The sequence below is a fragment of the Pempheris klunzingeri genome, chromosome 6, assembly GCF_042242105.1.
Source record: "Pempheris klunzingeri isolate RE-2024b chromosome 6, fPemKlu1.hap1, whole genome shotgun sequence".
Classification (NCBI taxonomy): Eukaryota; Metazoa; Chordata; class Actinopteri; order Acropomatiformes; family Pempheridae; genus Pempheris; species Pempheris klunzingeri.
Window position 1 is genome coordinate 12,450,153 of NC_092017.1, and position 27,985 is coordinate 12,478,137.

At 41.2% G+C, this 27,985-nt stretch overlaps 1 protein-coding gene across 2 annotated transcripts; it reads left to right on the forward strand.

Moving 5' to 3' along the window:
• Positions 1-127: 127 nt before the first annotated feature.
• Positions 128-27,558, forward strand: rxrgb (retinoid X receptor, gamma b). Of its 2 annotated transcripts, none has more exons than XM_070831825.1 (10): positions 128-437; positions 17,571-17,806; positions 21,411-21,555; positions 23,074-23,253; positions 23,972-24,132; positions 24,971-25,100; positions 25,653-25,785; positions 26,047-26,138; positions 26,252-26,357; positions 27,037-27,558. In XM_070831825.1, exons 1-10 carry the CDS (start codon positions 407-409, stop codon positions 27,182-27,184), a joined length of 1,362 nt encoding a protein of 453 aa, XP_070687926.1. In that variant the 5' UTR covers positions 128-406; the 3' UTR covers positions 27,185-27,558. The 2 variants fall into 2 exon arrangements, with proteins under 2 accessions (XP_070687926.1, XP_070687924.1); XM_070831823.1 differs by lacking the exon at positions 128-437 and adding an exon at positions 6,638-6,945.
• The last annotated feature ends 427 nt before the right edge of the window (positions 27,559-27,985 follow it).

Consider the following 27,985-nt stretch of genomic DNA (forward strand, 5'->3'; position numbering starts at 1 on the left):
TTAGACTCACTGACTGCAGCTGTTTTTCAGCATTGAGGGAGATTTTTTTTTTTTTTTTTTCTGATTTTGTGGGGGAAAAAAAGCGATTTGAGGAAAAAAACAAGCAAAGGCTGTACTCAAACGCACCATCTATTCCCCCTTTTTTTGCCGTGATCCAGGACAGTAACCTTGTACTGTGAAAATATTGCAACACAGTGTCACTGCGGGAGAGATGTTTCGTCATGATCGTGTTGGAGCTTGATATCGACCACTGTTGTCATTGGGAGAAGCCCTGTTTTGCCGCCGCCCCCCCTCGCTGGGCCCCCGTGTAGAGCCGCCTTGCAGAGTTGAGTCTGGCTCGGAGAGGAATGCGCTGGGATGCGGAGCAGCACCGACTGTAGGAAATCGACGCAACAACTCGCACAGCATGGACAGTAACGATCCGTATTTACACCTCAGTAAGTAGGCCTCAGCGATTTATCCGGAGTCCTCTCCGCCTGGTGTGTGTTCCTCGCTAAGCAGCTGCGTTTAGTTTGGACTTACAGGAGAGTGCGTTTGTTTCATGGCGTCTTCTCTCCAGTCTGCGAGCCGTGCGCGAAAGCGTCCGCGGACTTTAACAAACCACTCCTGTCCGAGAAGAGGCTTGTTATGCTCCTTCTCTTCGCTCATAATCGTTTGGCCACTGTGCCGGCTGAAATGAAAGCAGTGGCCACTGCAAAAGTCAGGTGATCGCGGTGGTTGTGCCGGTCGGCAAGGTCAGAGGTTGGCACTTTAATTGCGCTTATGTAATTTATGGCGCTTGTCGCGCGACTCTTGCTAAACTGTTTGAGACAGAAACTGAATTTATCGGTCTGGGTGGCCGTCAGATCAGCTGAGACATGTATGAAACAGCCTTGAGGAATGGTGGATTTCTGCTGGACAAACTTGCACTTTGTGGTAAAACCGAGCGTATGAGAGCCGCCCTGGTCCGCGCCGTGGCCCTATCCAGCTGAGCGACAGCGTGATGTGATTTTGTTCAGTAAAGCTGAACTCTGATCTGACTCGGTGACTTTGCCCTTGAACCAGCTGATGGCTTTTTTTTCTTTCTGTTAATAAGATTGTGACAGCCTAAAATCCACAGAGAGGAGGAAATGGCTTCTGTTTCCTCTGTGGATTTTGCAGCACATGGAATGCACACTGCACATATCCTACTTACAGTCTGACAAATAAGTGTGAGGCTTGTGTTTTTGTAGCTAAACCTCTTTAAATGTGACTATCTGTAGTGAGAGACTGAAGCTTTTTGAGCTGCACTGAGTCACACACCATATGCATCATTTATCATGTGATGTTTTCTTTCTCTCCCTGAAAGATACACTTATTTTCAAACCGCTGTGGTAGAGACATGCCATGTGCTTCCAACCCACTGTCTTCTTTGAAGGGGGTGAAAGATAATAGTGTGGCAGTACAAGGAAACAAATAAATAACAGTCTTTGAAGCCCCTTTATGTTATCCCAGATATCTCGGCACCATTTGGAGGGGCTGAAAATTGTTTCCATAATGAATGTGGCTCCCAGGGGAATGAGAGAGACATCTGGATGTGAGAGCATGTAGAGGGAAGCCCACAGTGTACAGGAGTAACAGAGCCGCCCCCCCTGGGCTACACACTCTTTCTTGTCTGTCTTTAGAGACTTACTCTGATTGGACAGTGGTGGCATCCTAAGATTTATCAGGAGAGAATCAGACCAGTGTTACATTGTGCAGATATGTTCAGCTGTTATTGATCTTTTATTATCATGTATGACATATTTGTCAGCCATGTAGTCCACTGCTAATGCTGTACGTCTGGCGCTATGGCCACAGCTATATAAAATATTTGGATCATAGTTTATAGCTTTGTCTGTAATTGATACCTTCCTGATTCAATCCTTATCCAATCCAACTGTTAAAACAAAGCATAGAGAGTTACCAAATAGAAACTCCTCATGCCATAAAATTTGATCAATCTCGGTTTCGGTGGAGAGTCTTGTTCTCCCATTATGGTTCTGCAGTAATTCTGTTGCTGCTTTCCCAGTCCACAATGATGTGCAATCTGCATTAAATGCTGAATATTTGTCATTTTTGTGTGAATGAAAATATCAGAGATCAACCAAAAAGTGAGTTAAAAGTGCTGCTCGCTCAACAGTATCAGTTGAACCCTAGATGAGGACATTTCTTATCTCCTAGTGCATTAACATAATAAAAGTTGGTAATAAGGCCAATGAACCACTGTTGGCTCACATCTATGATTTATGATTAATTTTAACAGCCCACACACTAAAACACGTATGAAAATAGGACCATGAATGGCCCTTGTTTCATGAATGGGAGAGGATCACTCTAAAATGTATTTACTCCTCTTGGAATCTGTCATTAGTGTGCGGTCAAAGTGAAGCAGAGTGAAGTCAACAAACACTGTCTGATGATTTTGTGACTGTTTTGTGATCTGCTGATTTTCTCAGACATGTTATGTTTCAGCAGGTCTAATGCAGGCCTGTCCCGGGCTTTAAGTAGAATCAGCAGATTTCTCTCTCAGCACTTCAGCATTTTTTATTTTCCGTCAGTGGAAGTGATTCTAGACGCGCTGACGAGCGCCTGCTCGCTGCTTTTGACAGTGAGAACGGATTTAACTCGCTCTTCAGGGAAGTCATGGCAGAAAGAAGAACGGGGTGGGAGAGTGAAGGGAGCAAAGTAAAGGGGAAGTGGGGGGGGGTGGGTTGGTTGGGGTTGGAGAAAGAGGTCACCCTAGTTGATGTGAACTCTCATCACTTGCCAGGGGTCAATGATTCACCTCCCAATGCGCACACACACACACACACATAGACAGAGACAGACACACAGTCACACACTCATGCCTAAACTTCGCATCTGCAAATATGCTGACATCCTTAATGCATAGCTTATTGTACAGCAAAATCTGACCATGATGTGATGTGACTTAAAGAATGCGGGTGGTACTATTTGACTGCTTGGTCCCGGCAGCATTAAACCTGCTCTCTAAAGGCCGAGCCCTGCTCAGAGTACTCCCCACAAGCTCCCGCAGAGTTAAATAAACAACACAGGTAGAGGGTGTGGCTCTCTGTCGGTATTTGCTTAAGAATTCTGTAGCTTGAGCCCTTCAATGTCGCCGACACACGTATAAGCAGGCAGCACGCACAACAGGTTTGTTTCTAGGCACTTTGGACTGAGCATGTGTGTTGATGTGTCAGTGTATAAGAGTCTGCTTGTCTTGACTGTGTGCAAGTGGGTGCTGATTGTGAGAACAGGATGAGGGAAAAGAAGGGGCGTAAGGAGGCCATTCTCTGGGCTAATTGCCAGTAATTAGTCATTAGTAAAGAAGGTCAAAGCCTTGATTTAATTCCAGCTTTAATCAAGCAGAGAACCTTGAAAGGCCCACGGGCTGCAGCGGTGTTAGGTTATGAGATGTATAAAGCTATTTCTTTGCTAATTATGCTGTACCAACATACATGTCACACATGGAAGCACAATAACTCAAATTTTCCATGCACTGAGCCTTACGCATTACACATCCTAATGATCTTAAACATCTATCCATTTCAGTGTTTGTTTAGAATTAGTTTAAATTAATTAAATTAATGCATTAATCACAAGACACAACATCTAAATGTATGGCTAAATTTTTACCTCAATTGTTCCCAATGCAGAGTCTGTGGAGTAAGACAGAGGAAACACTATTTGCAGCCCATTATGAAAATAAATGTCTAGTCAGTCAGTATTCAGAGTGTTGGATTTAACTCTACACTGTAAAAGTCCTGCATTGGAAATGTAATTTTAGTAAAGAAACAGAAGGATGAACAACCCTATATTCTCAAAGTATCAAAAGTAAAAGTACTCGTTATGTAGACCAGCGCCAATTGGTGTTATGTTATTATATTATTGGATCATTGTTATTGATGCATTACATTCAAGTTGGGCTTGTTATGGTCAGTTGAGCTGGAGCTGATTTGATCTCATATACTTTTGGGTAGTTTCATCTAGGATAATGCATATTTGTAAACTGATCATGGGTTTAAAATGTAAATTGTATGATATCACAAATTGCTCCTGAAATATATGATTTGAAGTATAAAGTAGCAGAAAAAGGAATACACAAGTAAAGTACCACCTCAGTACAGTAATTGAGTTTAATGTACTTAGTTTCTTTCTGCCACTGTGTATAGTTAAATTTACTTAATTTATTTAGATAGCGCTGAAACAATAAGTCGATTTAACAATTGGTCAAGTGACAGGAAAAAACACCAGACATCCTTTGGACTCAGCTTCTCTTATCTTTGAATTTTGAAATGTTGTCTGGGCAAAAAAAGGTATTTAGATATGTCATCTGGGGCTCTGGGAATTTATGACTACTTTGAAAGACAGGTTATAGACTAAACAATTAGTCACTTAATAGTATAATCAATAAACAGATCAATAAGGAAGCAATTGTGTGTTGCAGCCCTATTACCCAGAGTCAGTACCAAAGCAAGTGCATGATCAGAAAATTTAAGCAACACAGTGCTCATTAACAACATGCATTTTCATTTTCAACCCGCTCTCAGTTGGTTTGCCTGACCAGTCACAGCGTTCTTCATGGCACTATGCCCCAAATGAACACACATGGCAGCAACAGCTAACCGCTAAGTACATCAGATCTCATTAAACCTCTCCATCAATAGACATGAAGAACATATACTGTAATACTTGCTTGGCTATTTTGAGCATAATGAGTGTCATTTTAGTGTGCTGCTCCAATCTTTCATAGATATACATCAACAAACATACATAAATACAACACACAAGCACAGTGCTCTTTGGAAAAAGTATATATTTTTCTGTTCTTTTCTGTGTTTCAGTATTTTCTTTTTTGACAGCCTTTTCCTACAAAGGTTCACCCAACCAAGTGTGTTGCATGACAGTGTGCTTCCTGATGACAAAAATCACTGCTAGAAGAGAAAACTCTCTTTTAAAGTGAATTTACCACTTATAGACAGAAGAATACATGACACTGATGACAAAATGGCGATTAGATTATTAGAAGTTCAGATTCGACATGTAAGGGTGTACCCTAATTTTAGGGTCGCCAATTATCCTCCCCCCACATCTTCTTCGTGCGTGATACATCTATGAATGCTAATTATGGCTCACAGGGTTAATTTGGCGTTTTTTATGTGGGCCATGACACACTATTATAACACAGCATGCATTTAAAAAGAACTGTATTATTTTTGCTTCTCCCTGTGGGATTTGTTAGTCTGAATGAGACACAAGTGTCTCTTCTCCTTCTCTATCTTCCCCTCTTCTTGTGTCGGGCTGCTGGGTCTCTTGCCAGGTTACTGTCACTGAGTGGATCTGGTTACTGGTGGCTACCCTTCGAGCACTGTATAGACATTTGATCCAGCTTCATGCAGGTGCACTGCACAAGAACACTCTGTTGAGTCATGTAAGTGAAACAGATGCACACATGGGGGAAGGCTTCTCAAGTTTTTAGTGCTATCTTTCAATGCAAATGTCTTTCAGAAGCTTGAAGGGTAGAGCCGGGTAACATTTGATAGGTTGGCAGGGTAAATTAAAAGGAGCAGCTGCAGACTAAAATCAGTGCCAATTTCACATTTATTGGCTAGGGCTATTTTCTGGTGATAGTGATATGACATACTTGCATGGCCAAGAATGCATGCTGCCTCTATCATTGTTGAACAAACTTAACTCCTACTATTTTCAGGCTGATTTGAGTGCTGTTTGTTTCACTAAAACCATTTTTGAAACCCTGTTTTCCATCGATGAAGTCTTACAAAGGTCAAAGTAAAGGTTAAATCCATCCCTGCGTGGGTTTATTTAGTTTTCCTTTGGGTTTGTCATGTATTGTTCCTTGTTGCCTTTAAGGTATATTTTTGGCCTGCGTTTGCATCTGGGTTTTCGCTTTGCTGCGTGTTTGCTTGACCATCTTAGAGCACTGAAAAAGACAATTCCTGACTTCCTGGAATGCTTTAACACTTGTTAAACACACAAGCACACTAACAATGTGCACAAAAGCAACTCCACACATCATGTCAGTACCATTAAGCATGCATGCTGGCACAGTTATTTCTTGACATTAAGGAAAATAAAAGATGTTGATGTCTTCAGGGAGACAGAGGAGAGATGGGCTTTTTTTTTTAGCCTCTGGCCACTTCTTGTCACTTCCTTTCACAACACTCACATCCTGTTAATGCCACCTACAGACAGAAAGTCTGTGACTAATAATCAGCAAAAGTGAAGAAAATGAGGAAATCTTTGAAAATAAATGTCACTGACACATAAAAACCTCTGTGAACATCAGTGTCGCACCGTCTTCCCATGCTCTCCCGTCTTGATCCCTTTTAAAAGGGGTAATTGGAAACTTTGGTTGTATATATTCTTAAGTGTGATCCCCTCCACCATGACCACCCTCTCTACCCAGACCCCACCCCCTTCCCATGCCAGACATGCTATTCTGCCACCACTACAACAGGTGTCTCTTTACAGATAGTTTTACCCACACTGAGAGAAAGAGAGAGAGAGAGAGACAGAGAGAGAGGGAGAGAGACACGAGATGAGTGGGCGGTAGGAGAGCTGATTTGTGCAGCAGTCGGGCAGCAAACAGTTCCTGTGGGATTGATCTCTGGGGAAGGATAATCTGGGTAATCCTATAACCGGCGCTGGTGGACTCCGCCTCTTTTGCTGTTCACTAACACCCCCCCACCCCTCCTTTTTCACGTCAACCCTTCCGTTCCTCGTCTGTCCTGAAAAGTGATTGATTTTTGGAGTATCCACGTCATTCTTTAGTTTGTCACCGAGCCAACGCTTGAGCCTAAGTCCTGTTCCTGAGTGACTGGCGTCCTGCCAGCGCCACACTTCCATCCGAAGGCATGTGGCACCCCATGGCATCACCTGCAACTGGAGGCAGCCCTGTGAGGGAGATAGGTTATGGCCACTGTGAGTAACTTGGATTTGTCTTGCCTGCGTGTATGTGTGTGTGTTGTAGGAAATACACAGATCAGAATCAGGCCCGTATGTGGCGGACGATGTTACTTGGCTGCACCAGTGTTGCTATGTGATTTTCCGCAGAAGAGAAGCTCGAGCACTAAAAGCTAGCACTGCACAGATGCATTACAGTAATGCCTCTAATCCTCACATGCACTCTTTGAACAAGTTATTTTGAATTTCTTTTCCCAGCGGGAGAATCCTGCAACTAGCAGCGCAAAAATTCATTTGTGGAATATCTTTGTATTTGAGTTGTTTCCATATGGATTATATTGATCCTTGCTGTGATACATTTCCCACATTGTTTGGAGGGCTACATTTTTGCAAGGGATTGTAGCTTGAGGTCCAGATTTCATGATCTTATTGGCACCAACCGCTCAGTTCCAGCCTTTAAAATCACTAAATCATTTTAACCACTTCTGACAGGTACAAGGATTCGCTGTTGCAAGTTACAATTGAGAGCTTGTGACTCACTTGACATCTCAGATGTGGTCAGCATGGATGCCACTCAGCTAAAAGAGGACGCTTCCAGCTCTGATTGCCTTGTCCCTCACTATCTGCTTTTCTCTCACCACTTGTCTGTGGCTATTAGCCCTCTCCATCCTTTCTCTCTATTTGTGTCTGCTGTCTGTCATCCTGCATCCCTCAATCAACACTTGCTCTGATGAGGATTTTTCTCTTTTTTTTTCCATTCCTGTGTTCAGAGAGGTGTGGGAGGTGTTCGCTACCACACATACTCTAGTTTTTCTATTAATTGCCTCATGGTGTTTGTGTGTGTGCACATCTGTAATGTGCAGATAGAAGAGCGCTGATTACTTTTTCCAGTGCCCTCGAGGAAAGCATGTGACACTTACTGTGGTTCCTCTTCTCTGAAAACCATGAAGATGGTCATTCATTCTCCAGGTCTGAGTTGAAGTAAGGCATGGGAATAATGGACAAACTGCATGAAGCTTTTTCCAGCCTCAGATCTTCCATGCTAGTCTACCTGTGTTGCATGTACATCATGTCATGGTGATCAAGATCAATACTCAAAATTACTAATTATTAGTTTTGATGGAAAAAGAGTTTTGATCCTGTATTGAATCTCATGAATAATTTGTAAAAGCGAGTGGACTGTAGGAGATTTTGGGACTTTGGTTTATGACCAAATACCTGCAAAGCTAATGACATTACCACATTATTAATTTGTGTCAAGTGCTAAGTATTTGTACTAAGATGGTGAACATGGCCAATGTTGTACCTGCTAAACACCAGATATAAACATTGTCTTTGTGAGCATGCCAGCGTTCTGACTTCAGCATTTAGCTCACAGCACCAATTTGCTAAAGCACAGCCTCACAGAGCTGCTAGTGTGGTTATAGACCCTAAAGCCTTGTTAGTACCTTAATCAATAGCCAGGTTTCCCCACAAATGTAGTTTAGTTTTAACAGTTTTCAAAAAATTTAAAATAAAAAAAAAAAGAAAATTAATAAATGTGGGTTTCCATCCACTACTATTATGCAAGTATTAGGAATAGGTTCAGCTGGTGGTGCTAATTCTCCATTCGGGTATTACTTTACATTTGCAGAGGAAGAGGGTGCAACAAGATTAAATAATTGAAAGAGCACCAGTCAGAACTCAAACGGAAAGCTGTGTAGAAAACATGATAAAAATATGGTATTTCTGTTTCATATATTCATTTGGGGAACATTACAGTCCCTTCACTGCTCCAAAATGATCAGATTTTTTCATGTGCTGCAATTTTTCATCTCTGTTTAAGTCACATGCTTCATGTATTCGCTATTTCTGTTTCCAATTTACTTTGTTGCATTTTGCTTTTATCAGCACACCAAATCTTCCACCTAAGCAAGGTGTTTAAAAAAGTTTCCAGTGTGTGAAAAAACAAGTGGATGGAAATGCACGTATTGTCCTTTTCTTGTCATTTGCATTATAGTTTTACTTACATTTAATTTTTAAATCTCTATCTATTTATTTTCAGATGCCAGATTACCCCAAGACTAAATGTTAATAGCTACTAAGCCAGTTGTGTAGTCTGTCTGTCTTTCTAGGATCTGGTCACAGATCCAGAGGTCAGGTCGTCCTGTTCACACACACTGGGTCGCAGCAGCAGATGAGTGTGTGTGTGTGTATGTGTATAGCCCTATGTAACAGCGAGAGAATAGGAACTAATTTGAGTTACCTCATCAGACGGAGCCACATGGGCGTATGCTTTGGTGTGCATTGGGCCTTTCGGTCCATCTGTTTGTTTTTCAGGAGTGCTTGGTCAGCCTGTTCTGTCTGCGCAACTAGAATTGTGTTATCTCTTGTTTAAGTTTAACTTTTTTATCAGTCGCAAACCAATCTTTATCTCGTCCCTGTCTCAGCCCTGGCCTCCTCATCGATCCTTTGCCTCTGTGTAAAAAAGTATCCCGCTGGCAAGTCCGCAGTCTTTGTGGATGTGAGGACACATGGCAGTAATGGCCAACATGTAGGAAATACAGTATGATGCGTACTTCATGTTCATTTGTTTGTTTGAAGCTATGCCATAAGGAAACTACAGAGGGAGCGGGGATGGAAGGAAAGGGAGCAGAGTTTAATTTTTCTTCTTTTCAGGGAAATGTGTGTGAGTTCACTAGAGAGTTCACTGTAGGGCAGAATTCAGGGTCAAAGAAGTTCACTAGCTGTAGCGCTTGTGTTGTCACAGCCGTCTGCCGTTAGGGGAAAAAACATTTTTCCATTAATGTTTTCAGCAATAGAGGAATGATGCATCACTATAGAATCAGTTTTTTTTGTGAATTTCAAGTGGAATTCAGCTTTTGTTATGGGTTATATTTGTTTTGGATGTTTTAACTCCAAATAGGCAGTAATAAAATGGAACAGGTGTCAATGAATGCAGCTCTGGACAGTTTGTCGTTTATGTAACAGTAGAGAATCTCTTTATTTTCTCTCACCAATAACCATTTCTATCTCCTAAATCGCAGCTGTGCATGAAAACACAGGGGCTTTTCTCAATTGATGATCTAATATTGTCAGCCAGGCGGAGAGATTAGGCACGTGTGGTGGTGGGATCATTACAGCGTTGGGGAGGGAAGCCGGTTTTTCAGAGGGGGACAGTGCCCTCCCCCGTCCACCCATCGTCCCCTCCATCCATCCATCCATTGCTCCCTTCCTTCCTATCTGGCTCCATCCCTCTCTCCGTCCCCTCCTCCCTCGGCCTCCCACCTTCTTGACAGCTGGCCTGCTGAGCTGCAGATACTTACCCGGGGATAAGAGGATTTACTGACACAATTGATCAGACATCAACCTCATTTAGCAAAGAAATGAATGTTTAAAGGGTGGTGATTTTGTGCTAGCGTGCATGGAAAATTTGTGTCTTTTTTCTCTTTTGATGTGAAGGATGACGAGTGTGTGTGTGCTCGCGAGGAATGTGTGTGTCTGAGGGGTTGTGGCTGGCGCTCATATGAGCTCGATTGGCAGTGAAGAGATTTCTTAATTACATGTCCGCTGTATCTAATGAGCTCCGCAGGCTGTCTGTCTGATTACTTTAGGATGCGTTCTGCTCTCTGTCATATGGTCACAGCGCTCTCAGCTGCGAGTATGAGCTTCAGTCGTACCACACTCACACAAGACACACAAAGCACGCAGATGCACACAAAACAGGTATTAAACAGATCGATGCACATGCTGAGGATCCGTCTTTATTGCGGCTAATCTGGTTGATATTGAGGCTTGTGTTGTGTTCAGGAGTGGATCTGCTGCTCCCACCCCCACCATGTATCCCTCACTGCCCACTTCCCCCATAATACACTCCTGGTGCTGGTCTGCTCTCCCAACAGGAGATATTATTAGTTAGTGGGCCATGGGCTTATTGAATTACCACACAGTGGAGTGCTCCATCTAGTCACTACCCAGTAATTAACGATGAGGGATTTAGAGGGTTTGTGGTCTGTGATCTTTCTTTAAACTTGTTGATCATCAGATCATTTGCGGCTGTGTTTGTGCCTTTGGCTGCTCTCATCAACAAATGTTGATTTTATCTTCGATCTCTGCATACAAGGTGCAGAGAGGCATATAAACACCGGAGCTGTTTTTTCATTCATTTGCTTACATTATGATATAAGAAATATTTCATCTGGCTGCAACCATGTAATACAATGCTCCTATTCAGTATGCACGGCAAAAATATTAATGGTTCACATGTATTTTACTGATCATACTTCATAGTGGGACTGCAACAATTATTTTCAAAATAAATAAGTTAAAACAATTAATTTGTTTAATTATTTAGATTTTTTTTCTTTTACTGTTGCTGTCTATGTAATACCAGGAAGTAGTGAACACAGTACTACTGCACACAGTCCCAAACCCCAAAAAATTCATTTACAATGATACATAACAGCAAAAGCAGCAAATATGAGAAGCTGGAGACAGAATATAGCTTTTCTTAACAGTTGAATGAAACAATCAATGAATTATTGGGGTAGTTGGCGACTCATTTTAAATCATTGTACTTATCAATTAGTCATGTTAGCTCTATCTCGCTGTATGTCATGCACTACCGATCTGTCCAGCACTGTATGTGGTGTCATTATGTCCTTGTACCACGTGAGTCAGTGTGTATTTAGTGGTCTCAGTATAAATACAGGTCCTACACTAATGTCACTGATACAAGTTCTAGTTTATTTTGTTATGTAGATATTATGCAGTTCATTATGACAAGTATAGATTTTAGGTATCCTCCATCAAGCTGCGATGGTCTACTTTTGGTATGGCATTATGTTGGTGATACTCTTTGTATGTTTCACAGCCCCTCGGCGCAGTAACTTCTGGGAATGATCAGTGCAATGTGGCCTGCTACAGATAGGAACTCTTTTGAACTTGGTTCAGGAGTTTGGCAACAGGCGACCTTTGATTTGCCGCGCCAGCGGTCAAAGGTGCCCTTCACTGTTCTGTCTGTTTGTTTGCTCTCAAATAGATGCTTGTGTCGCTGCAGCACTGGAATACTGTCAGGAAAAACCTGAAAAACTGTGTGAATTCAAATAATTTCTTATGATGATTTTGTCATGCTGTCAGTAAACAACCTCCCAGCGCTTGCTAACGTGCCTCTCTCTGCTGCTGCAACATGTGATGGGCCTGTACACACCAGAGGCTTCTTTGTATAGAGGTGATTTACATAGAATGGAGATGGAACAGACTGTTGAGGCACGTCGTTTGAGGACAGACCCCTTTGAGTCGCTCTGGGCTGATTTATACTTCCTCCGCTGAACACGTTGGCGTCCTTAAACTAGGTCTGTAGTCTGGTTAAAAAAAAAGGTGGGTAAACTATAAATGTGTGCAGCAGCTCTCTCATGCCATTACAAAAAACACAAGACAATCATGTATAAGTAAATAATAATAATAATAATAATGATGATTTGGCTTAGTGGCCAGTACTGCTTCTTTGTGATTTGTTTTAACTGTTTGTGACAGTTTCAATAGTTTTGTGAATAATTTTGGCAACAGACATTTGAAATTCAGTGAATTAAATAAATAATAAAACAAATCACACTAGCAGCTAGGGTGGATGAAGAAAATAAGAGTACTTAACTCTTATTTACTCAATTGCTTGCATGTGTTGCAGTAATGATAATAAACAATGCCATGAATGTGTATTTTTATTGTTTTATTAACTGATAAACAAGCAGCCACTAAATGATGGCCACGCTTAACACTTTTATCCAAAGCAACCTTTGCAACCACTCGCTGTGTTTTTTGTGGAGGATATCTGGAAAATTGACGGATAACCAAGCTGGTGGGTGTGTGTGCATGCAGCAGAACTTTAATGTCATTAGCCTCCAAGCACCAAGGCCGCACTGTCCAATAAGGAGAGCGCGAGACGAAGAGAGGAGGGAGATAGGAGGGGGCATAAGCCAGGCAGCAAGGGGGCTAGGTGAAGTTCTGAACTGTCATATTATGCTCACTAAAACAAAAGTGAGCAATGACAAGTGAGTAAATCATCATTAAAAAGTACGTAATTTACTCTGTTTTGGATTTGAAAAGTTACATAAAAGGCGTATAAATGTGTTTATCCCTACAATCCTGCCTCACACGCACATAAACAAAGTTCCTTCACAAAGCATGCTCAGCTTGGCGGGCATTCCCTCTCAGGCATCCCACCAGCTGGCTGTTCGTGTCCTTTGTGCCCCCCCTGTGTACTACAGAGTTGAAATAGATAGATCTGCACACCAAATAGCTGCCGTTAAAAGGACTTTAATTGCTGTTGTGATGCTTCAAGCACAGCAATTAAGATCCTTTTAACAGGAACTATTTTGTGTGCGAATCTATCTATCTGCCAGCTGTATTCTGATCCAGCACCCATACTATTGGACACTGGGGTGTGTGTGTGTCTTTTTTTAATCATTTCTTACTCCCCAGTGTACTGCAGCCACAATGAGCCTCGGGTCTGGACAAAATGCAGTAATTTTGGTTTTGTCATGCAGGTTATGTTTTAGACTGTGGTAACGTCATGTTGCAGAAAAATGTCCACTTCACAAAGACCAAATAGGTTTCAAATAGGACTGCATATAAAAAAACATTGGTTTACGGTCAGAATAGTCAAAAAAGTTTGCCCATCAAAAGCACTCACAGTCACAGTTACTGCTATCCAACAAACAGAGCAGATTCAGACCCACTGATCGTCTATAAATGCTGCACGTGGACACTTTGGGGTGTGTGTATTGATTTTAAACAGTGATTTTGAGTTAAGGGTTGCTGCTGTACATGTTTGGTCTGATTTCAAGCTTATGAGAGCTAAGTTTAAGTATTAAGCTGAAGTTTCAAATGATCAATATTGTTCTGTGATGTATTGACTATGTAAACATTCTGTATAGGTTCTTGCCTTTAAGCTGCTACTTGTCTTCCTCTTTTTGTTTCAGATCTCTCTGTGTGACAACTTTTTTACTTCTGGTCTGAGCATCAGAGTAGTTCTTGGTCTTAATGTCTATGTTGGCAAATCGTTGGCTGGAGTGACTGTAGTCCTGTTACTGTGTCTCCTGCACAGCCCTTCTGGAATAGAATAGATCTTTACAAGCCCCGGAGGGAATTTGTCATGCACATAAAAAGAGGGGTCAGTGCACAAAATCAGACACAGTACATGCTGTACAGTGCTCGTCCATTACATAAGCTTGTTATTTAGATGAACCTCTACTCCAAAAAGTTGGGAACACACTCCTGCCATTGAAGAATTGAAATCTAGGCTGTATTCTCGGTCTTAGCATATAGTACAAGTTTAGTGTCTCTAAATGTGTATTTTACTGCAATAGCTCTCGTGTTTCCAGTCAGCTCTGTGTGTGAGAGAGAGAGAGAGAGAGAGAGGGAGGCCCCAATACATATTTGCCTGCTAGGGATCACTCGTGGAGGGCTGGAGAAAGTGGGTGAGCGAGAAAGGGGGTGGACGCTATAGTCTCAGTGCTAAACAGGAAGTTGCACAACATCTGTTCCTTGGCATACAGAGAGGGAGTGAATGACCAGCTGTGTGTATTAGAGTGCAAAAAGTGCTACATCCAGGCAGACAATGTGACATTCCTCACTGTTACCCAATTCGTTGAAATCTGACAGCCACTGTCTCGCATTACTCAAAGTTTCCATTTCCTTTAAATAGAGTTTATGCTTCTCATATCCAGTAGGGAAGAAACTAATGTGGACTTAATCACTGCCAGAGGTGAAGCATCAGAGCAACATTTCAAAACGATTGCAAAGTATTTAGCAAGTAGTTGTGTTTAACTGTCAAAATGTCACTTAAGGAAACTTGACAGTACAAACACTATTAGTGAACATAAGCAGTCATTTCTCAGAAGTAGACACCAAGAAAGTCGTCTCTGTAAACAAAGGAGATGTTCCCGTGACAGCCGCTGCCTGTGGGCAAGTTGAGCATCACAATGTTAGCGTTTCCCTCAGAGAAAATGTAGTGTTAATCTTTACTTGTGCGTTACATATTAAGTGACGGTGTCATATTGAGCCGTAACGATTACGAAAACAGGAATCACAGCAAATTATGTGAAATTCAAATAAAGACCAAAATACACAGGAGGGTCATAAGAGATCAAACTCATTGTGCTATACTTAGGCATTATATGCGCCATTACCACTGTAGGAAATCTTTCAAGAAAGTTCTGTTCATCTCCCTAAAAAAATCCCACACCTGATGACTTTAGTATTAGCCAAACAGTAGCTGGAAAAGAATGAGTCATTTTGGCAAGACTACTAATCATTCTCTCAAACTTCGACACTATGAAAAATGGAAAAGTGCAGATGTCAAAACTAGGAAAACTAGTTTTTCTTGATAGTGCTCTGCACACCACTACATCAGCAGGGGTAAGATTTGAAGTCTCGAACAGACCATAGAAATAAGAATGTGCAATGATGACAAATACATAGAGCTGAAGAGCTTTAATTGGAGATAATTGCATAAATCAAGCCTATAAGATCCTTCAGCCAAGTTTTAAAGAAAGATCACTGAGGTCATTATGATTTTGAAGCTGTATAAATGGGGAACTCATGCTGGAATTGAATTCGTGAGGTGAAACGATTAGAGCAGCTTGGAGCCGGACTCTGAATGAAATGATCAAGGAAATTTTGCGTTGTTATCTGAACATTTATCTTGAGCTTTCCAAATGCTTTGGCTCCTCAGTGCGACAAAACAAGTTCACCTCTCTTAGGCTGGGAGGAGCAACAGTTGGTCTTTGCTAATATGAAATGGATTTTCAAGGAAAAGAGATTACCCGACGACAAATTGAGCTGTCATACAAAGTCACCTTTAAAAAGGCATATTTTTTATGTTAATCAAGATGATGGATTATGTGTTGTAATGGATTTTTCAAAGGAAAAGGAAAGGAAAACAGTCATTTCTTGGCACCCTGCTGAGCTTCGTAGAAGAAAAGGACAGAAAATTACCATTGTCTGCATCTTTTAAGAAACCAAAACACAGGTGCTGTTCATAGCGTGTCAGTACATCATGCTACCACCCTCTTTACACACATACACACACACACACAGAAATGTGACATTTAGTAAGAACGGTGGCATTGGGCCCAGTATCACACTGGGTATGAATGTGTGTGTACAAAGGTGGGGGGATGGTGCACCGACAAACAAGCAGAATCTTTTGAATTTTCTTAGTGTTCAGATTAGTCTAAATGTTTATGTGCATATGGTGGCATGTCACTCTTCATCAGTAACATTTTTGGGGAAAAAAAACTGTTTTATGTATTTCTTTGAGTCATCAACATAAGCCTAAAGAGGTCCTGCTTATTGCAATCATCTGAATCAAACACGCTGTGACAGCCTGTGGTGTTTGTATGGATAACGTAAAGTACATGTTAGTCCCCACTTGTACGTATTGTATGTGTACATTGGTATTTGTAACTTGCGTTGATGATGAATTATTGTCCTCACAGCTACAGCACATGCATGAAATTACACACCATGTCCTGTTGCCCAGATGACTGACAGCTTTTCTAAGTAGGTCATCTATGTAAATGCCAGCCTGTCAGTTTAAATCAATGGATGCAAAGCAAAGTCAGCACCCAGTGACCAAAGTCAGGCAGGCTTCACCCTGTGTAGCCATATTTACACAACACTGACTGCATAAAGACATATTTCAACGTTAGTCAACAATATATTCTCAGACTTCTTTAATCCATCCATGCGGTGTGTAACACGGAAATGCTTTTATGTAATGTTCCCATATACAGTATATTTTCCACTTGGAGTCCCTCATTTTAACATGTGATTATTTGGTGCATTTATTCTTGGGGGCTATAGTTTATTATTTTTATATTAACAGTAGATAAAATTCAATTAAAATGATGTGTAATGTGAAAGTTGCCCCTTGCTCTGACAAACCCTCAGACGTTCTTGTGGCTATCAGCATATTGGATTTACAGCCTGCAACTTTAATGTTTGGTCCGTTCTCTCTGCTCTCATCAGCATTGTTTCCAGTCACAGCAGGCAGCTGTTTTCAGCTGAAGAAGCTCTGATCAATGTACTGTACCCTACCTACCCAGCACCAGACAGCAGATTTAAGTTTACGTTAGCGACTAACTGGTGAACACAGTGGAGCTTTTACAAATTAAAGAGACTAAAAAGATTTTTCTTGGGAGCATGTGGGAAAAAAAAGAGGTTGAAACATAACTCCAGATGAAGTTAAGGAGTTTGCTAATTTTGCTACATGTGTGTGTGTAAATAAGATCCTATTAATTAATAGCATTTGTCATAGCAACGTCATGAGGCTAATATGTGATAATATGTCAGTGTTGTGTTTACAGCTTGTTGCCTGAAGTCATTATTGCAGGTTTAAACAATATTATATATTTTGGAGTGATTGGACAAAATATTAGAAACACCTTTAAATATAGCCCAGTCCAATACAATGCTATCACTAACTATGGCCCTAAAAATGACCTCTCTGACACAGCATCAAAGCTAGCTACAAGCTTCACAAAGATTCATTATGATGGATGCATTCGATTATGTACTGTATGTTATCAGCATGTAACTGATTACAGCATGTAATCTGATCTTGTGTATCAGCAATTTTAACACACACCTTCCTTCTCCAGACTCTACAGGGCCAATGAGCACGGCGCACATCCACCCCCCTCCCATGGGCGGCATGGTTGGCCACCCGTCAGTCATCAGCACCTCCAGACCCTTACCGTCCCCCATGTCCACCTTGGGTTCGCCAATGAACGGCCTGGCCTCGCCCTACCCCGTCATTACGTCTTCTCTGGGCTCGCCCTCTGTAACGCTGCCCTCCACACCCAATATGAACTTCGGACCACTCAGCAGTCCACAGGTGAGAAAATGTGTGGGTCTTTGGTGGTCGTCAGATAGCTACGGACATTGTACTCTCTGCCAGAGGGACTTTTACTTGAAGAAAATATGTCTCTGTACATCAGATTAATGAAAGGTTTACATCCAAATTTTTATGTTTGATGCATTCCAGTTGTGCTACCTCCTCAGTTACCGAAGGCCTGCAATATTGAGGGAGATATTTGGAAACACCGGACAAGGTTGTTTGAAACTGAGTTAATGTCTCTAAAGACACAGACAAGTCCCCCACACTAACCCTCTATTCACTGCTGCACCCTCCTAAGCTCCTAACTTCATCAACAGTGGTTCATATTCTTTCAAATTACTGCTTTTGGCGAAGGTCCGTCTGCATCAAACTATCGTGTTCTTTGGTTGATCATGTGCCTCCCATTCTTGGAATCTCCAACAGCAGACGGGGGGTTGAAGGTTAGCCATATCCAATGTGTTTGGCTGGCATACCTTGGCTTTCCTCTCTCTCCCCTACCCTTCTACTGACCTTTAAACTTCTCGCCCTAAAGGTCATCCCTGAATTCTGTGTTACTGCCGTCATGCGAGGGGACTTAAGACGTCCATTAGCCCTTTAATGGATTACTGAAAGAAAGTAGAAGGAGAAAAAGACCAACCCCCATTTTCTCTGGATTTCTTCTTAACCACACTCTCTCTCTCTCCTCCCCTATCACTTTTCCTCTACCAGACTTGGTCTCTTTTTATAGTTCCATCTTTATACGGACGTTGTTCATGATTCCAACACAGTTCATTTTGCTGTGAGGATGCAAGTGTTGCATCTTTTAGATCTAATGAATAATAAACAGAAACACCCATTAAGACTGCAGTTTCTAGTGTCTGGCACAAAGGACTGTGAGAGAGAGAGAGGGCTAATGGAGTTGCTTTCTTTAAGTGGTGTCTTGAATGAACTACAAACCTAACAAGGCTGAGTGCTCAGATGATTGGCCGCACATACAGAAACACACATGTACACACACACACACACACACATATGCACACGGAGTGCTTCTGAGGGTGGATGGAGGACAGTGCTGCAGGGCTTAGCAGACAATGATATATATTGGTTCAATTACAGTATGGATCTGTGCCTTTAGGGAGAGTCAGTGTTGATACGATTGCATGGTTTAACCATCTTTTGACCGCTTGCCAACAGCCAGTGACCAAGCTGCTGTTAGGTCATTGTGTCATGTGACATCTCACACTATTTTCATGGGTGAACTGAAGTTCATGACCAGTGCTGAGCTGATGGAAGCAAGAGAAAATTCAATATGATTATTGCAGTTTTAATATATTGTTTCATTATTTATTTTATCTTATGTATTTCTTTTGTTTTTATCATCCCTCTCATAGGCCCTGTCAATATTTTTTGATCATATACAGTACTGTGCAAAAGTTTTAGGCAGATGTGAAGAAATGCTGTACTGTAAGAATGCTTTAAAAAATCTGAAATTTAATTGTTTGAGCGAACAGAAGATAAATCAAGTCAATATTTGGACTTTGCATCAATTCAGCATCAATTCTTTTAGGTACATTAGGTAGGTAAGTTTCTGGTGTACTTTTCATATTTAATTGATATATGTATTATTTTAATTTGACTCATAGCGGAGTATTTTGTATTTATCAACTGATAACATGACTTTTTTACTGCTGCATTTAGTTGAAAACAAACCTATAACAACTACAAGAGACATTCAACAACATTCAAAACTCATATTCAGTTTTCAGTTACATCATACTATTATATGATGTATTAACATACCTGCATAACAATTCACCAAGACAGGGCTGCATTTGTTTTGTATTTAGGGCTGAAACTAACTTCTCAATTAATTGATACATCATTTTGTCCATAAAAATGTCTGAAAAGTAAAAAAGAAAATGCTATGCTACCAAGTGGACATATCCAAAGTGCCTGTTTTGTCTGACCAACAATATGAAACCCAAATATATTTTGTTAATATAACATGGAACGCTGATAAAACTGACAAATTTTAGAAGCTAGAGTTATTGATTTGCTACTGTTGATGTAGATCAATCAATTCTCAGAAAAAGTCCTTTTGGACATGAGAGAAGCTCTCTGAACCATTGAGAAGCACGCGTGGCCCATTAAAGGCCCACGTAAACCTTACATATATGAAGCAGTGGGTTCTTCATGCCATGTGTTGTATAAAGAATGTATGATGCATCAATAATCCATATACAGGGCTTGCAACCCTTTTCTACCCGTGTCTTTCTATAGCGCCATGTTTGTCTGCACAACTGTTTGAATGCACCACAAGACTTCTTTTATTAAACCATACATGTGTAAAATGATTTATTTGTGAGTGTGTGTGTTAAGTGGTGCACTGAAGAGGAAAAGTTGCTCACCACTGACTCACACAAGCAAGTGCGCAGGGGGCTGAATGTTCATTTAAGTGTGGCAGTCCGCCTTCGGGGCATCTACAGTGGGAGAAGGTAGTGGTGGTGGTGCAGACAACTAGTGCGCTCAAGGAAACCTTAAAGATGGGGTAAAAATCCATACTCCCCTCTGCCATAAGGTCACAGGCATGAGTTCTGTCTGCCATTAGAGGATATTCAGAGGGAGAGTGCACAGTGTAAATAAGTGATAGAAAGAGCCTGAGGTGACTGTAAGAAGGATGTCATACATGTCACTCTGCATCAAATATATAGGACAGGAGGGGATATGTAGGTCAGCCTTGTTGTTTCCACTTGGACTGCAGATGTTTGCACATAAACAACTAAACAAACAATCTGCAACACAAATACACATCCCGCCTGGTGCTCATCAGCGGGAGGGTCAAAGGGCGAGAGGATGATAAGAGAGAGAGAAAGAGAGAGAGAGAGAGAGAGAGAGAGAGGTGGGAGTCAAAGGAAACTGGACTTGTTGCTCGGTCTTGAACACCGCTTGAGCGGTGGGAAATGCCAGTTATTTTAACCTCAGTGGGCTGTTCACACCATTATGTCTCATGGGGTGCCTTAAGGTCACATAGGAGTTGTTTTAATGTCTCATGAAATCAGAGTCAGTTTAATCAAGGTGTGAATTGTTGGAGACCCACCTGGACGCCATTATAAGACGCTTACAATGATTGAAAAAGAACTACGCTCAATTATACAGAAATTGTGTGTTGATTAGAGGTCTGAGTGTCTGAGCAACACATTTCAGCATATCAATCGTCCTCGGAGAGACTACACGAGTGCCCTCTGCTGTTTGTGTGTGAGAGCTGCACTTTCTGCACACGTGACTCCTCTCATACGCCTCTCCCTGTCAACAAACATTAAAAAACCTGTATGACGAGGCTCAGACAGAAGCCTCAGCTCCGCCCACCAACCTCTGCATGTGATCGCACCCTGAGACACTTTCACAACAAAGTGTGTGTGGGTGGGGAGAAAAAAATTGAATGTGAGTAAGCGGAAGACCAAATGAGAAAATAGAGGAAGGGGGAGAGTGTCATGAGACGGGCTTACTCTTTTCACTCTTACTTCCCCTCTGCTTCCTCCTCTGCTCTGCTTCGTTCAGTCCTGGCCACCTCAGCTTCAAATCTTTGTCTCTGTTCTGTCTTCTGTCTTCCTGTTTCCTTCAGATGAACTCCATAAACAGTGTTAGCAGCTCAGAGGACATCAAGCCTCCGCCGGGCCTACAGAACCTGGGAAACATCAACTACCAGTGTACGAGCCCCGGGGGAATGTCAAAGCACATCTGCTCCATTTGTGGGGACCGCTCCTCAGGTAATGTTCAAGGGTGAGGATGAGGGAGAGGTTTGGGCAAACAAATTCACACTCTCACAAGCATCACCACCCTGAAGACTGAAGGAAAGATTGATTTACAAGGTTCCTTGTCAGGCATTTTGTCAGGTTTATCAGTGCAATGTTGATTTGCTCTTTGGCAATTTCGACTGTAAACCTCACCTTTGTTGACATCGTTGCACCTGAGAAGGTAAAGGCCGTCTCTGGCAAGCAGACAGCATTGTAGAGAAATACCTCAGCTGTCACAAGGAGAAAAAAACATTATCTTTGGGTTCACCACGACATTTTTAAAGATTATATTACAATTCAGGGCTAGACAAGCCTTTTCCTCCAACATCATCATCAACAGGAATAATAATTCTTCTGACTTGTTTGCTGTTGAGAAGCTTACTCATTTGCCAACAAGGTTAACCCCTTCCTTCCTCTCAATACATGTTCTAAATTTGCATCTTTACTTTCAAAATCACTCAAAACTGTAGACGTTAAGCACCTTCTAAAGAAAAGCAAGCTGGATCCTTCAATATTAAAAAGTTACAGGCTGAACTCTAATCTTCCCTGTATTGGGGGAAAAAAAAAATTAGAACGCTTTGATTCAACACAAACTTTTTCAATGTGAATACCATCTTGGAAAAATCTCAGTCAGGAGGCAGACCACATCCCAGCACTGTATACATATATATGGTAAATGGTCTGTATTTGTATAGCACCTTTCCAGTCATTTCGACTACTCAGAGCGCTTTTGCATTGCATTCTCATTCACATCATTCATTCAGGAGGAATCTAAGTTGGAGGATACTATTCTTTCACACATTGAAGCTCTGCTTCAGGAGCAAGTAGGGGTTCAATGTCTTGCCCAAGGACACCTCAATATGATAACTCATGGTGATTGAACCAGCAACCTGGTTGATGGACGACCCACTCTACCTCTGAGCCACAGTCGCCCAATATATGTTATATGTGTTAAATGATGTTCTTCTCAATAGTGATTCAGGAAAAACAATTTAAGAGGTGCTGCTTGATCTTAGTGCAGCCTGTGATACTGTGGACCGTAAAAATAGTTTTTATAGTAGCATAATGGAACTATAACTTGCATCTCATGTGTGTGTGTGATGTAGAATGACAACAAATGAACTTTGCACCATGTAACAGATCTCTTTCATCAGAAATCTACCATATAAATCCAGAGGGACCCATAGATCTTTAGGTAGGACCTCAGAACAAACCTGAGTGACATTTTATTTATTTAATCCACTTTTATTCTATTACTGCAATGCTTTTCTTTGTGTATGTAAAGCACTTTGAATTGCCTCAGTGTTTGAAAAGCCGCTATTCCTTGCATTTTTGCTGTTGCTAAGATCTTGATTATTTTTTTATCTGTAGTTTGTGTTTTCAGAGGTAATTGTGGAGTAGAGAGCAACACGCTCTCCCTTGTGATTCCAAAGATGATGATGATGTTGCTGGCTCAAAGCATTACTGATGTCACGGACTCTTTTTCCACAGGGAAGCACTACGGCGTGTACAGCTGCGAGGGATGCAAAGGATTCTTCAAGAGGACTGTCCGCAAAGATCTTACCTACACATGTCGAGACAGCAAGGAGTGTCTGATTGACAAGCGCCAGCGAAACCGCTGCCAATACTGCCGTTATCAGAAGTGCCTGGCCATGGGTATGAAGAGAGAAGGTGAGTGTGAGTGTTTGAGATGTTGAAGTCTGGACATGAGCTGTTTGTCATTTAACACAGAACCATCATTACAAATGCTTATTGTGGGGATGAAAATCATCCAACCCTGAGAAATACATCTTAAATTTTAGTCAAGATCACAAAGTTTCCAATAACACTAAACATGTCGGGTCGAACTCCATGCAAACATGTATAACACGACGCACAGCACATCTTCAAATTTCTGTTTCACATTTTGGTGCAGTCATAAAAATGGCATTTTGGACTATTAGGAATAGTTCACTTTCACTCACTTTATAAATGCATGGTATAGTTTCAGTGAGGTGCTGCAGATACTAAAATGATCAGTGATCGGTGAAACTATGTAATCTATCAATCTTATGTGAGAATAAACTGAACATCTTTAGGTTTTGTGCTGTTAAATAGCTTTTTTTTATATCATCTTGGGCTTTAGGAAATTCTGACCTGAGTTTTTAACAGCTTTCTGTCAATTTTATAGTCTGATGAATCGATAAATTAATTATTAGATTCAAGTGATTCAGACTCTGTCCTCTTTGAGGGTGCATCCTAAATCTGCTTATTGTCACACTGTAAAGCTGAGAGTCTTTTGTAATATTGTCCAGTGCAGGGTTAATATTTGTGATATGGTTTTGCTGATATTGAGTCCAGGACAATAAGCACAGGGTGTTTGACTCTACATGTATATGTTTGTGTGCAGCGGTGCAGGAAGAGAGGCAGCGTGGGAGGGAGCGGGGGGAGAACGAGGTGGAATCCACCAGCAGTTACAACGAGGAAATGCCCGTGGACAAGATACTGGATGCTGAGCTTGCTGTGGAGCCCAAAACAGAGACTTACAGCGACGGCAGCCCCAGCAACTCAGTAAGAATCGCAGAATGTGAAAAACCCATGAACTAATAATCACTGTTTTTATCACGACGTAGCACCTAACAGATCACTAAAAATGTGCTGCTATGTTAAGTTGGCCTGATCAGCGGTGGTCAAATAATATGTACCTATCCTGTTAAGAAGATCTTGAGTATGATCAATCCAGATTAAATTAAATTCAGAGGGAAAAAAATCCCCAAACAACTCTAGATTAAAATGTGCTGTTTGTATTGTTATAGAAAGCTGATCAAAGCTAAAATAACACGAGCTGAATCCGGGCTATAGTGTTACTCTGTAACTGAATCAAGATACCATCAGTGCTATTTTATAATCTGCTCTTAAGTGTGCTTCTTTCTTTTTTTGCCATTCAGTGTTTAATTTGAAAATCATCTAAAGCCCTCCAAGATAAGAAACCAACACTTATTCTGAAAAGGAAGTCAACTAATAAGAAGTAGACACTGAGTTACCAGTTTATTGGGTAAACCTGTACAGTCTCATGCACTACAGTACAACAGCCCATAATGCTGATGTTCGGTGACAGTGTGTTTTTCAGTGGTAATTTTTGCAGCTGTACTAGATTGCATTACACTGTTAACTGGTTCTAATCTTGTGATATCTGTGTCTCTTTGTGCATGTAAACTTCAAGGACGTATTAAATCCTTTACAAGTCTTGAGAAGAAATTGGTGACTTACAAAGCACCCAGAAATAGCCACAGCTGCACCTGCTCCCCGTCTAACTGCTGTTAGACAAGTTTAGATGTGGTTGAGGGGGTTTACCAGCACTGTTAGTGACTGTGTTGTTTTTTCGTTCTTACTCCTTGTTTGTCCCCAGACCAACGACCCTGTCACCAATATCTGCCAAGCAGCAGACAAGCAGCTCTTCACCTTGGTGGAGTGGGCCAAAAGGATCCCGCACTTTTCCGAACTCCCCCTCGATGACCAGGTCATCCTACTACGAGCAGGTACACACACCTAAGCGCAATCGTGTGCATGCAGCATGCGGGCACACACCTATATGGGCATGGAGGAAATGCACAGCATTAATAAAAACACACACACACACACACACACACACACATGCAGCACATTTCCTTACAACAGTAAACAGGCCTCTCTACAACCCATTGTCCTCATGGTGGTCACTATTTCCTTCAGGGTAGTTATTTATCCCCAGGCCGGTAGTCTATTTAAGTCTTTTACATTTGCTCAACACATTTTTGCCATCTAGTTAAATGGAGCAGTGAAACCAAATATAACTGGACTATTTGCCAAGTCCCAACAGTGCGGTTTGCAGCCGCATCAGTGCTGACCTCTGGTGGTGAGAGATTCCACACACAGACCAGAATGAGGAAGCGAAGCAGCCACACACCTGACCTGATAATACACTTTCTAGCTTTATGCAAATCAGGGGGAGATAAACAGAAACCACCAGAAATTGTGTCCTATGTCATTTACACTAACTTGACGACTTGTTAAGGATGGAAAGGTGACAATCAGCTGTTTTTTGCTCCCAGGTTGGAACGAGCTCCTCATCGCCTCATTCTCGCATCGCTCAGTCACGGTGAAAGATGGCATCCTGTTGGCGACGGGCCTCCATGTCCACAGAAGCAGCGCCCACAGTGCAGGAGTGGGCTCCATCTTTGATAGGTAGGCAAGGCAAGAGTTACTGTATTGTCTGATAGCTACAGCTGCTTCCTGTTTGTCTTTTCTTTTTTGTCACAGCAGAGAAATACTGAGTGAGAAGGAAATATATCAAAGAAAATTTGAAAATAGTATTTACTGCTATCGTAAGGCTGCTTTGTCATTGGCTTTGTGGCTTGAGAACAAGCCTTTTTTTTTTCTTTAAATATTTTTCTCTCTGTAATCTAATCTCTAATTCTCTAATGTCATTCATTTGATTTGCTGCAGAGTCCTGACAGAGTTGGTGTCCAAAATGAAAGATATGCAGATGGATAAGACAGAGCTTGGCTGCCTGCGAGCCATTGTCCTCTTCAACCCAGGTCAGTTCAAGCTCCATTTTCTCCGGTAAAGACGCTCTGGCTTTTAGTTATTGTGGATTCAAGTGTTGTATCAGTGGAACATTGGCCTGACTGTGACTGTGTGTTTGTTTCAGATGCAAAAGGTCTTTCAAACCCACCAGAGGTCGAGGGGCTGAGGGAAAAAGTTTATGCCTCATTGGAGTCATACACGAAACAGAAGTACCCAGACCAGCCTGGCAGGTAGGAAACGCATCACATTACAGCATCAATCGATATGAAACACCACTGTTTAATCACTGGTTTAGCAATGAAGCATGCAGATTATGTTACATTACATTACTCTTAGTCAGCATTCGATTTAAAAGCATATGGACTGGCTCTGTTACTGCTTATTGAAAATAGTTACAGTTGATTATTGTAACTGTTAGGAGCTGAACAAGATCAACAGGAAATATGAAATTACAGGCAGCACTGTCAGGTTACTTCAGCCACAGACATTTGAAAGATACAGATACAGGGTTTTTAAGTTACAGGTGCTGCTGGGTCTGACTAAATACTCTTGATGATATTTGATAATTTGACAATAAGCTCAGCCACCACATTTGTTTTTATCTGTTTGCATGAATCTTCATCGACAAAGTAACTAATACAGTACAGTTGTGAGATAAATGTGGTGGTGTAACACGTACAGATGGAAAAACCCAAAAAGTTAATGAGTTTTTCGTCTTATAATATGGAAATCTAAAACTAAAATGCTGTACTTAAGAACAGGTCATGGCTGATCGTAATTAATCACATAAGAGTTTTGATGACAGATTATCAGTATCGTAATGCAATTTTATTTGACTTTATATTATATGCTTTTCTAGATAACAGAAAATGATGATGACTTTTTTCTTCTTTCCATCCCTGTTCGCAGGTTCGCCAAGCTGCTGCTCCGCCTGCCCGCCCTGCGCTCCATCGGCCTCAAGTGCCTGGAGCATCTGTTTTTCTTCAAGCTGATCGGTGACACACCCATCGACACCTTCCTGATGGAGATGCTGGAGGCTCCGCATCAGATCACATGACACCAGTCCCCCCCTTCCCCTTGTATATACTCCCACATTGTCAGCGATACGAAGATGGAATAAAAAAAAAGAACAGTTGATTCAAATTGTACAACAGCATATTTTGTACCTAGCAAAACATTGTAATTAAAATTGAATAAAAAGTATTTTGAGGTTGTGGGGAGGGTGGAGTCTTGAGATGGAGGATTGAGTACACTGTCTAAATGAATTCTAATAGAACTGTTAACAGATTTCTTTTGTAAATAGATAATTTCCAGTGTCCATTTTCAAAGCAACCCAATGCAATTTGAAAAAGAATCATATTTTATTCAAAGAGGAATTGTATAAAAACAGAAACCATCGTTGCATTTCTTAAACCACATTTGAGAATTCTTACAGAATAAAATTATTTAAAAATATATGTGAAATGTGTTGTTTGTATTGTCTTATTTTAGCTTATGTAAATATTATTAAACTACATCACAGTGAGAGCCAGACGGATGTGGGTTTTTGAACCTAGTGAAAAATATTGAACTGATTTATAATTTGCACCGTTATTAAGAATTTGCAGGTTTTACGGTTTTGATGCTTTGAAATCTAAATTAATTTTGATAATCTGAAGCTACATTTTATCATGTGACTCCAAAACAACAAAAGTTCCTTCAAGCAGGATTTTTCAGTGGCAGAGAAAACAAAAACATTAACAAAACAATAGTGAATCACATCTTAATTAATGGAATTCATAATGACTGCCATATTAACTCTATCTATCACGTCTGATTGATCTGCTTAAACTTTTTCTTTTAGACAAATGGACAAATT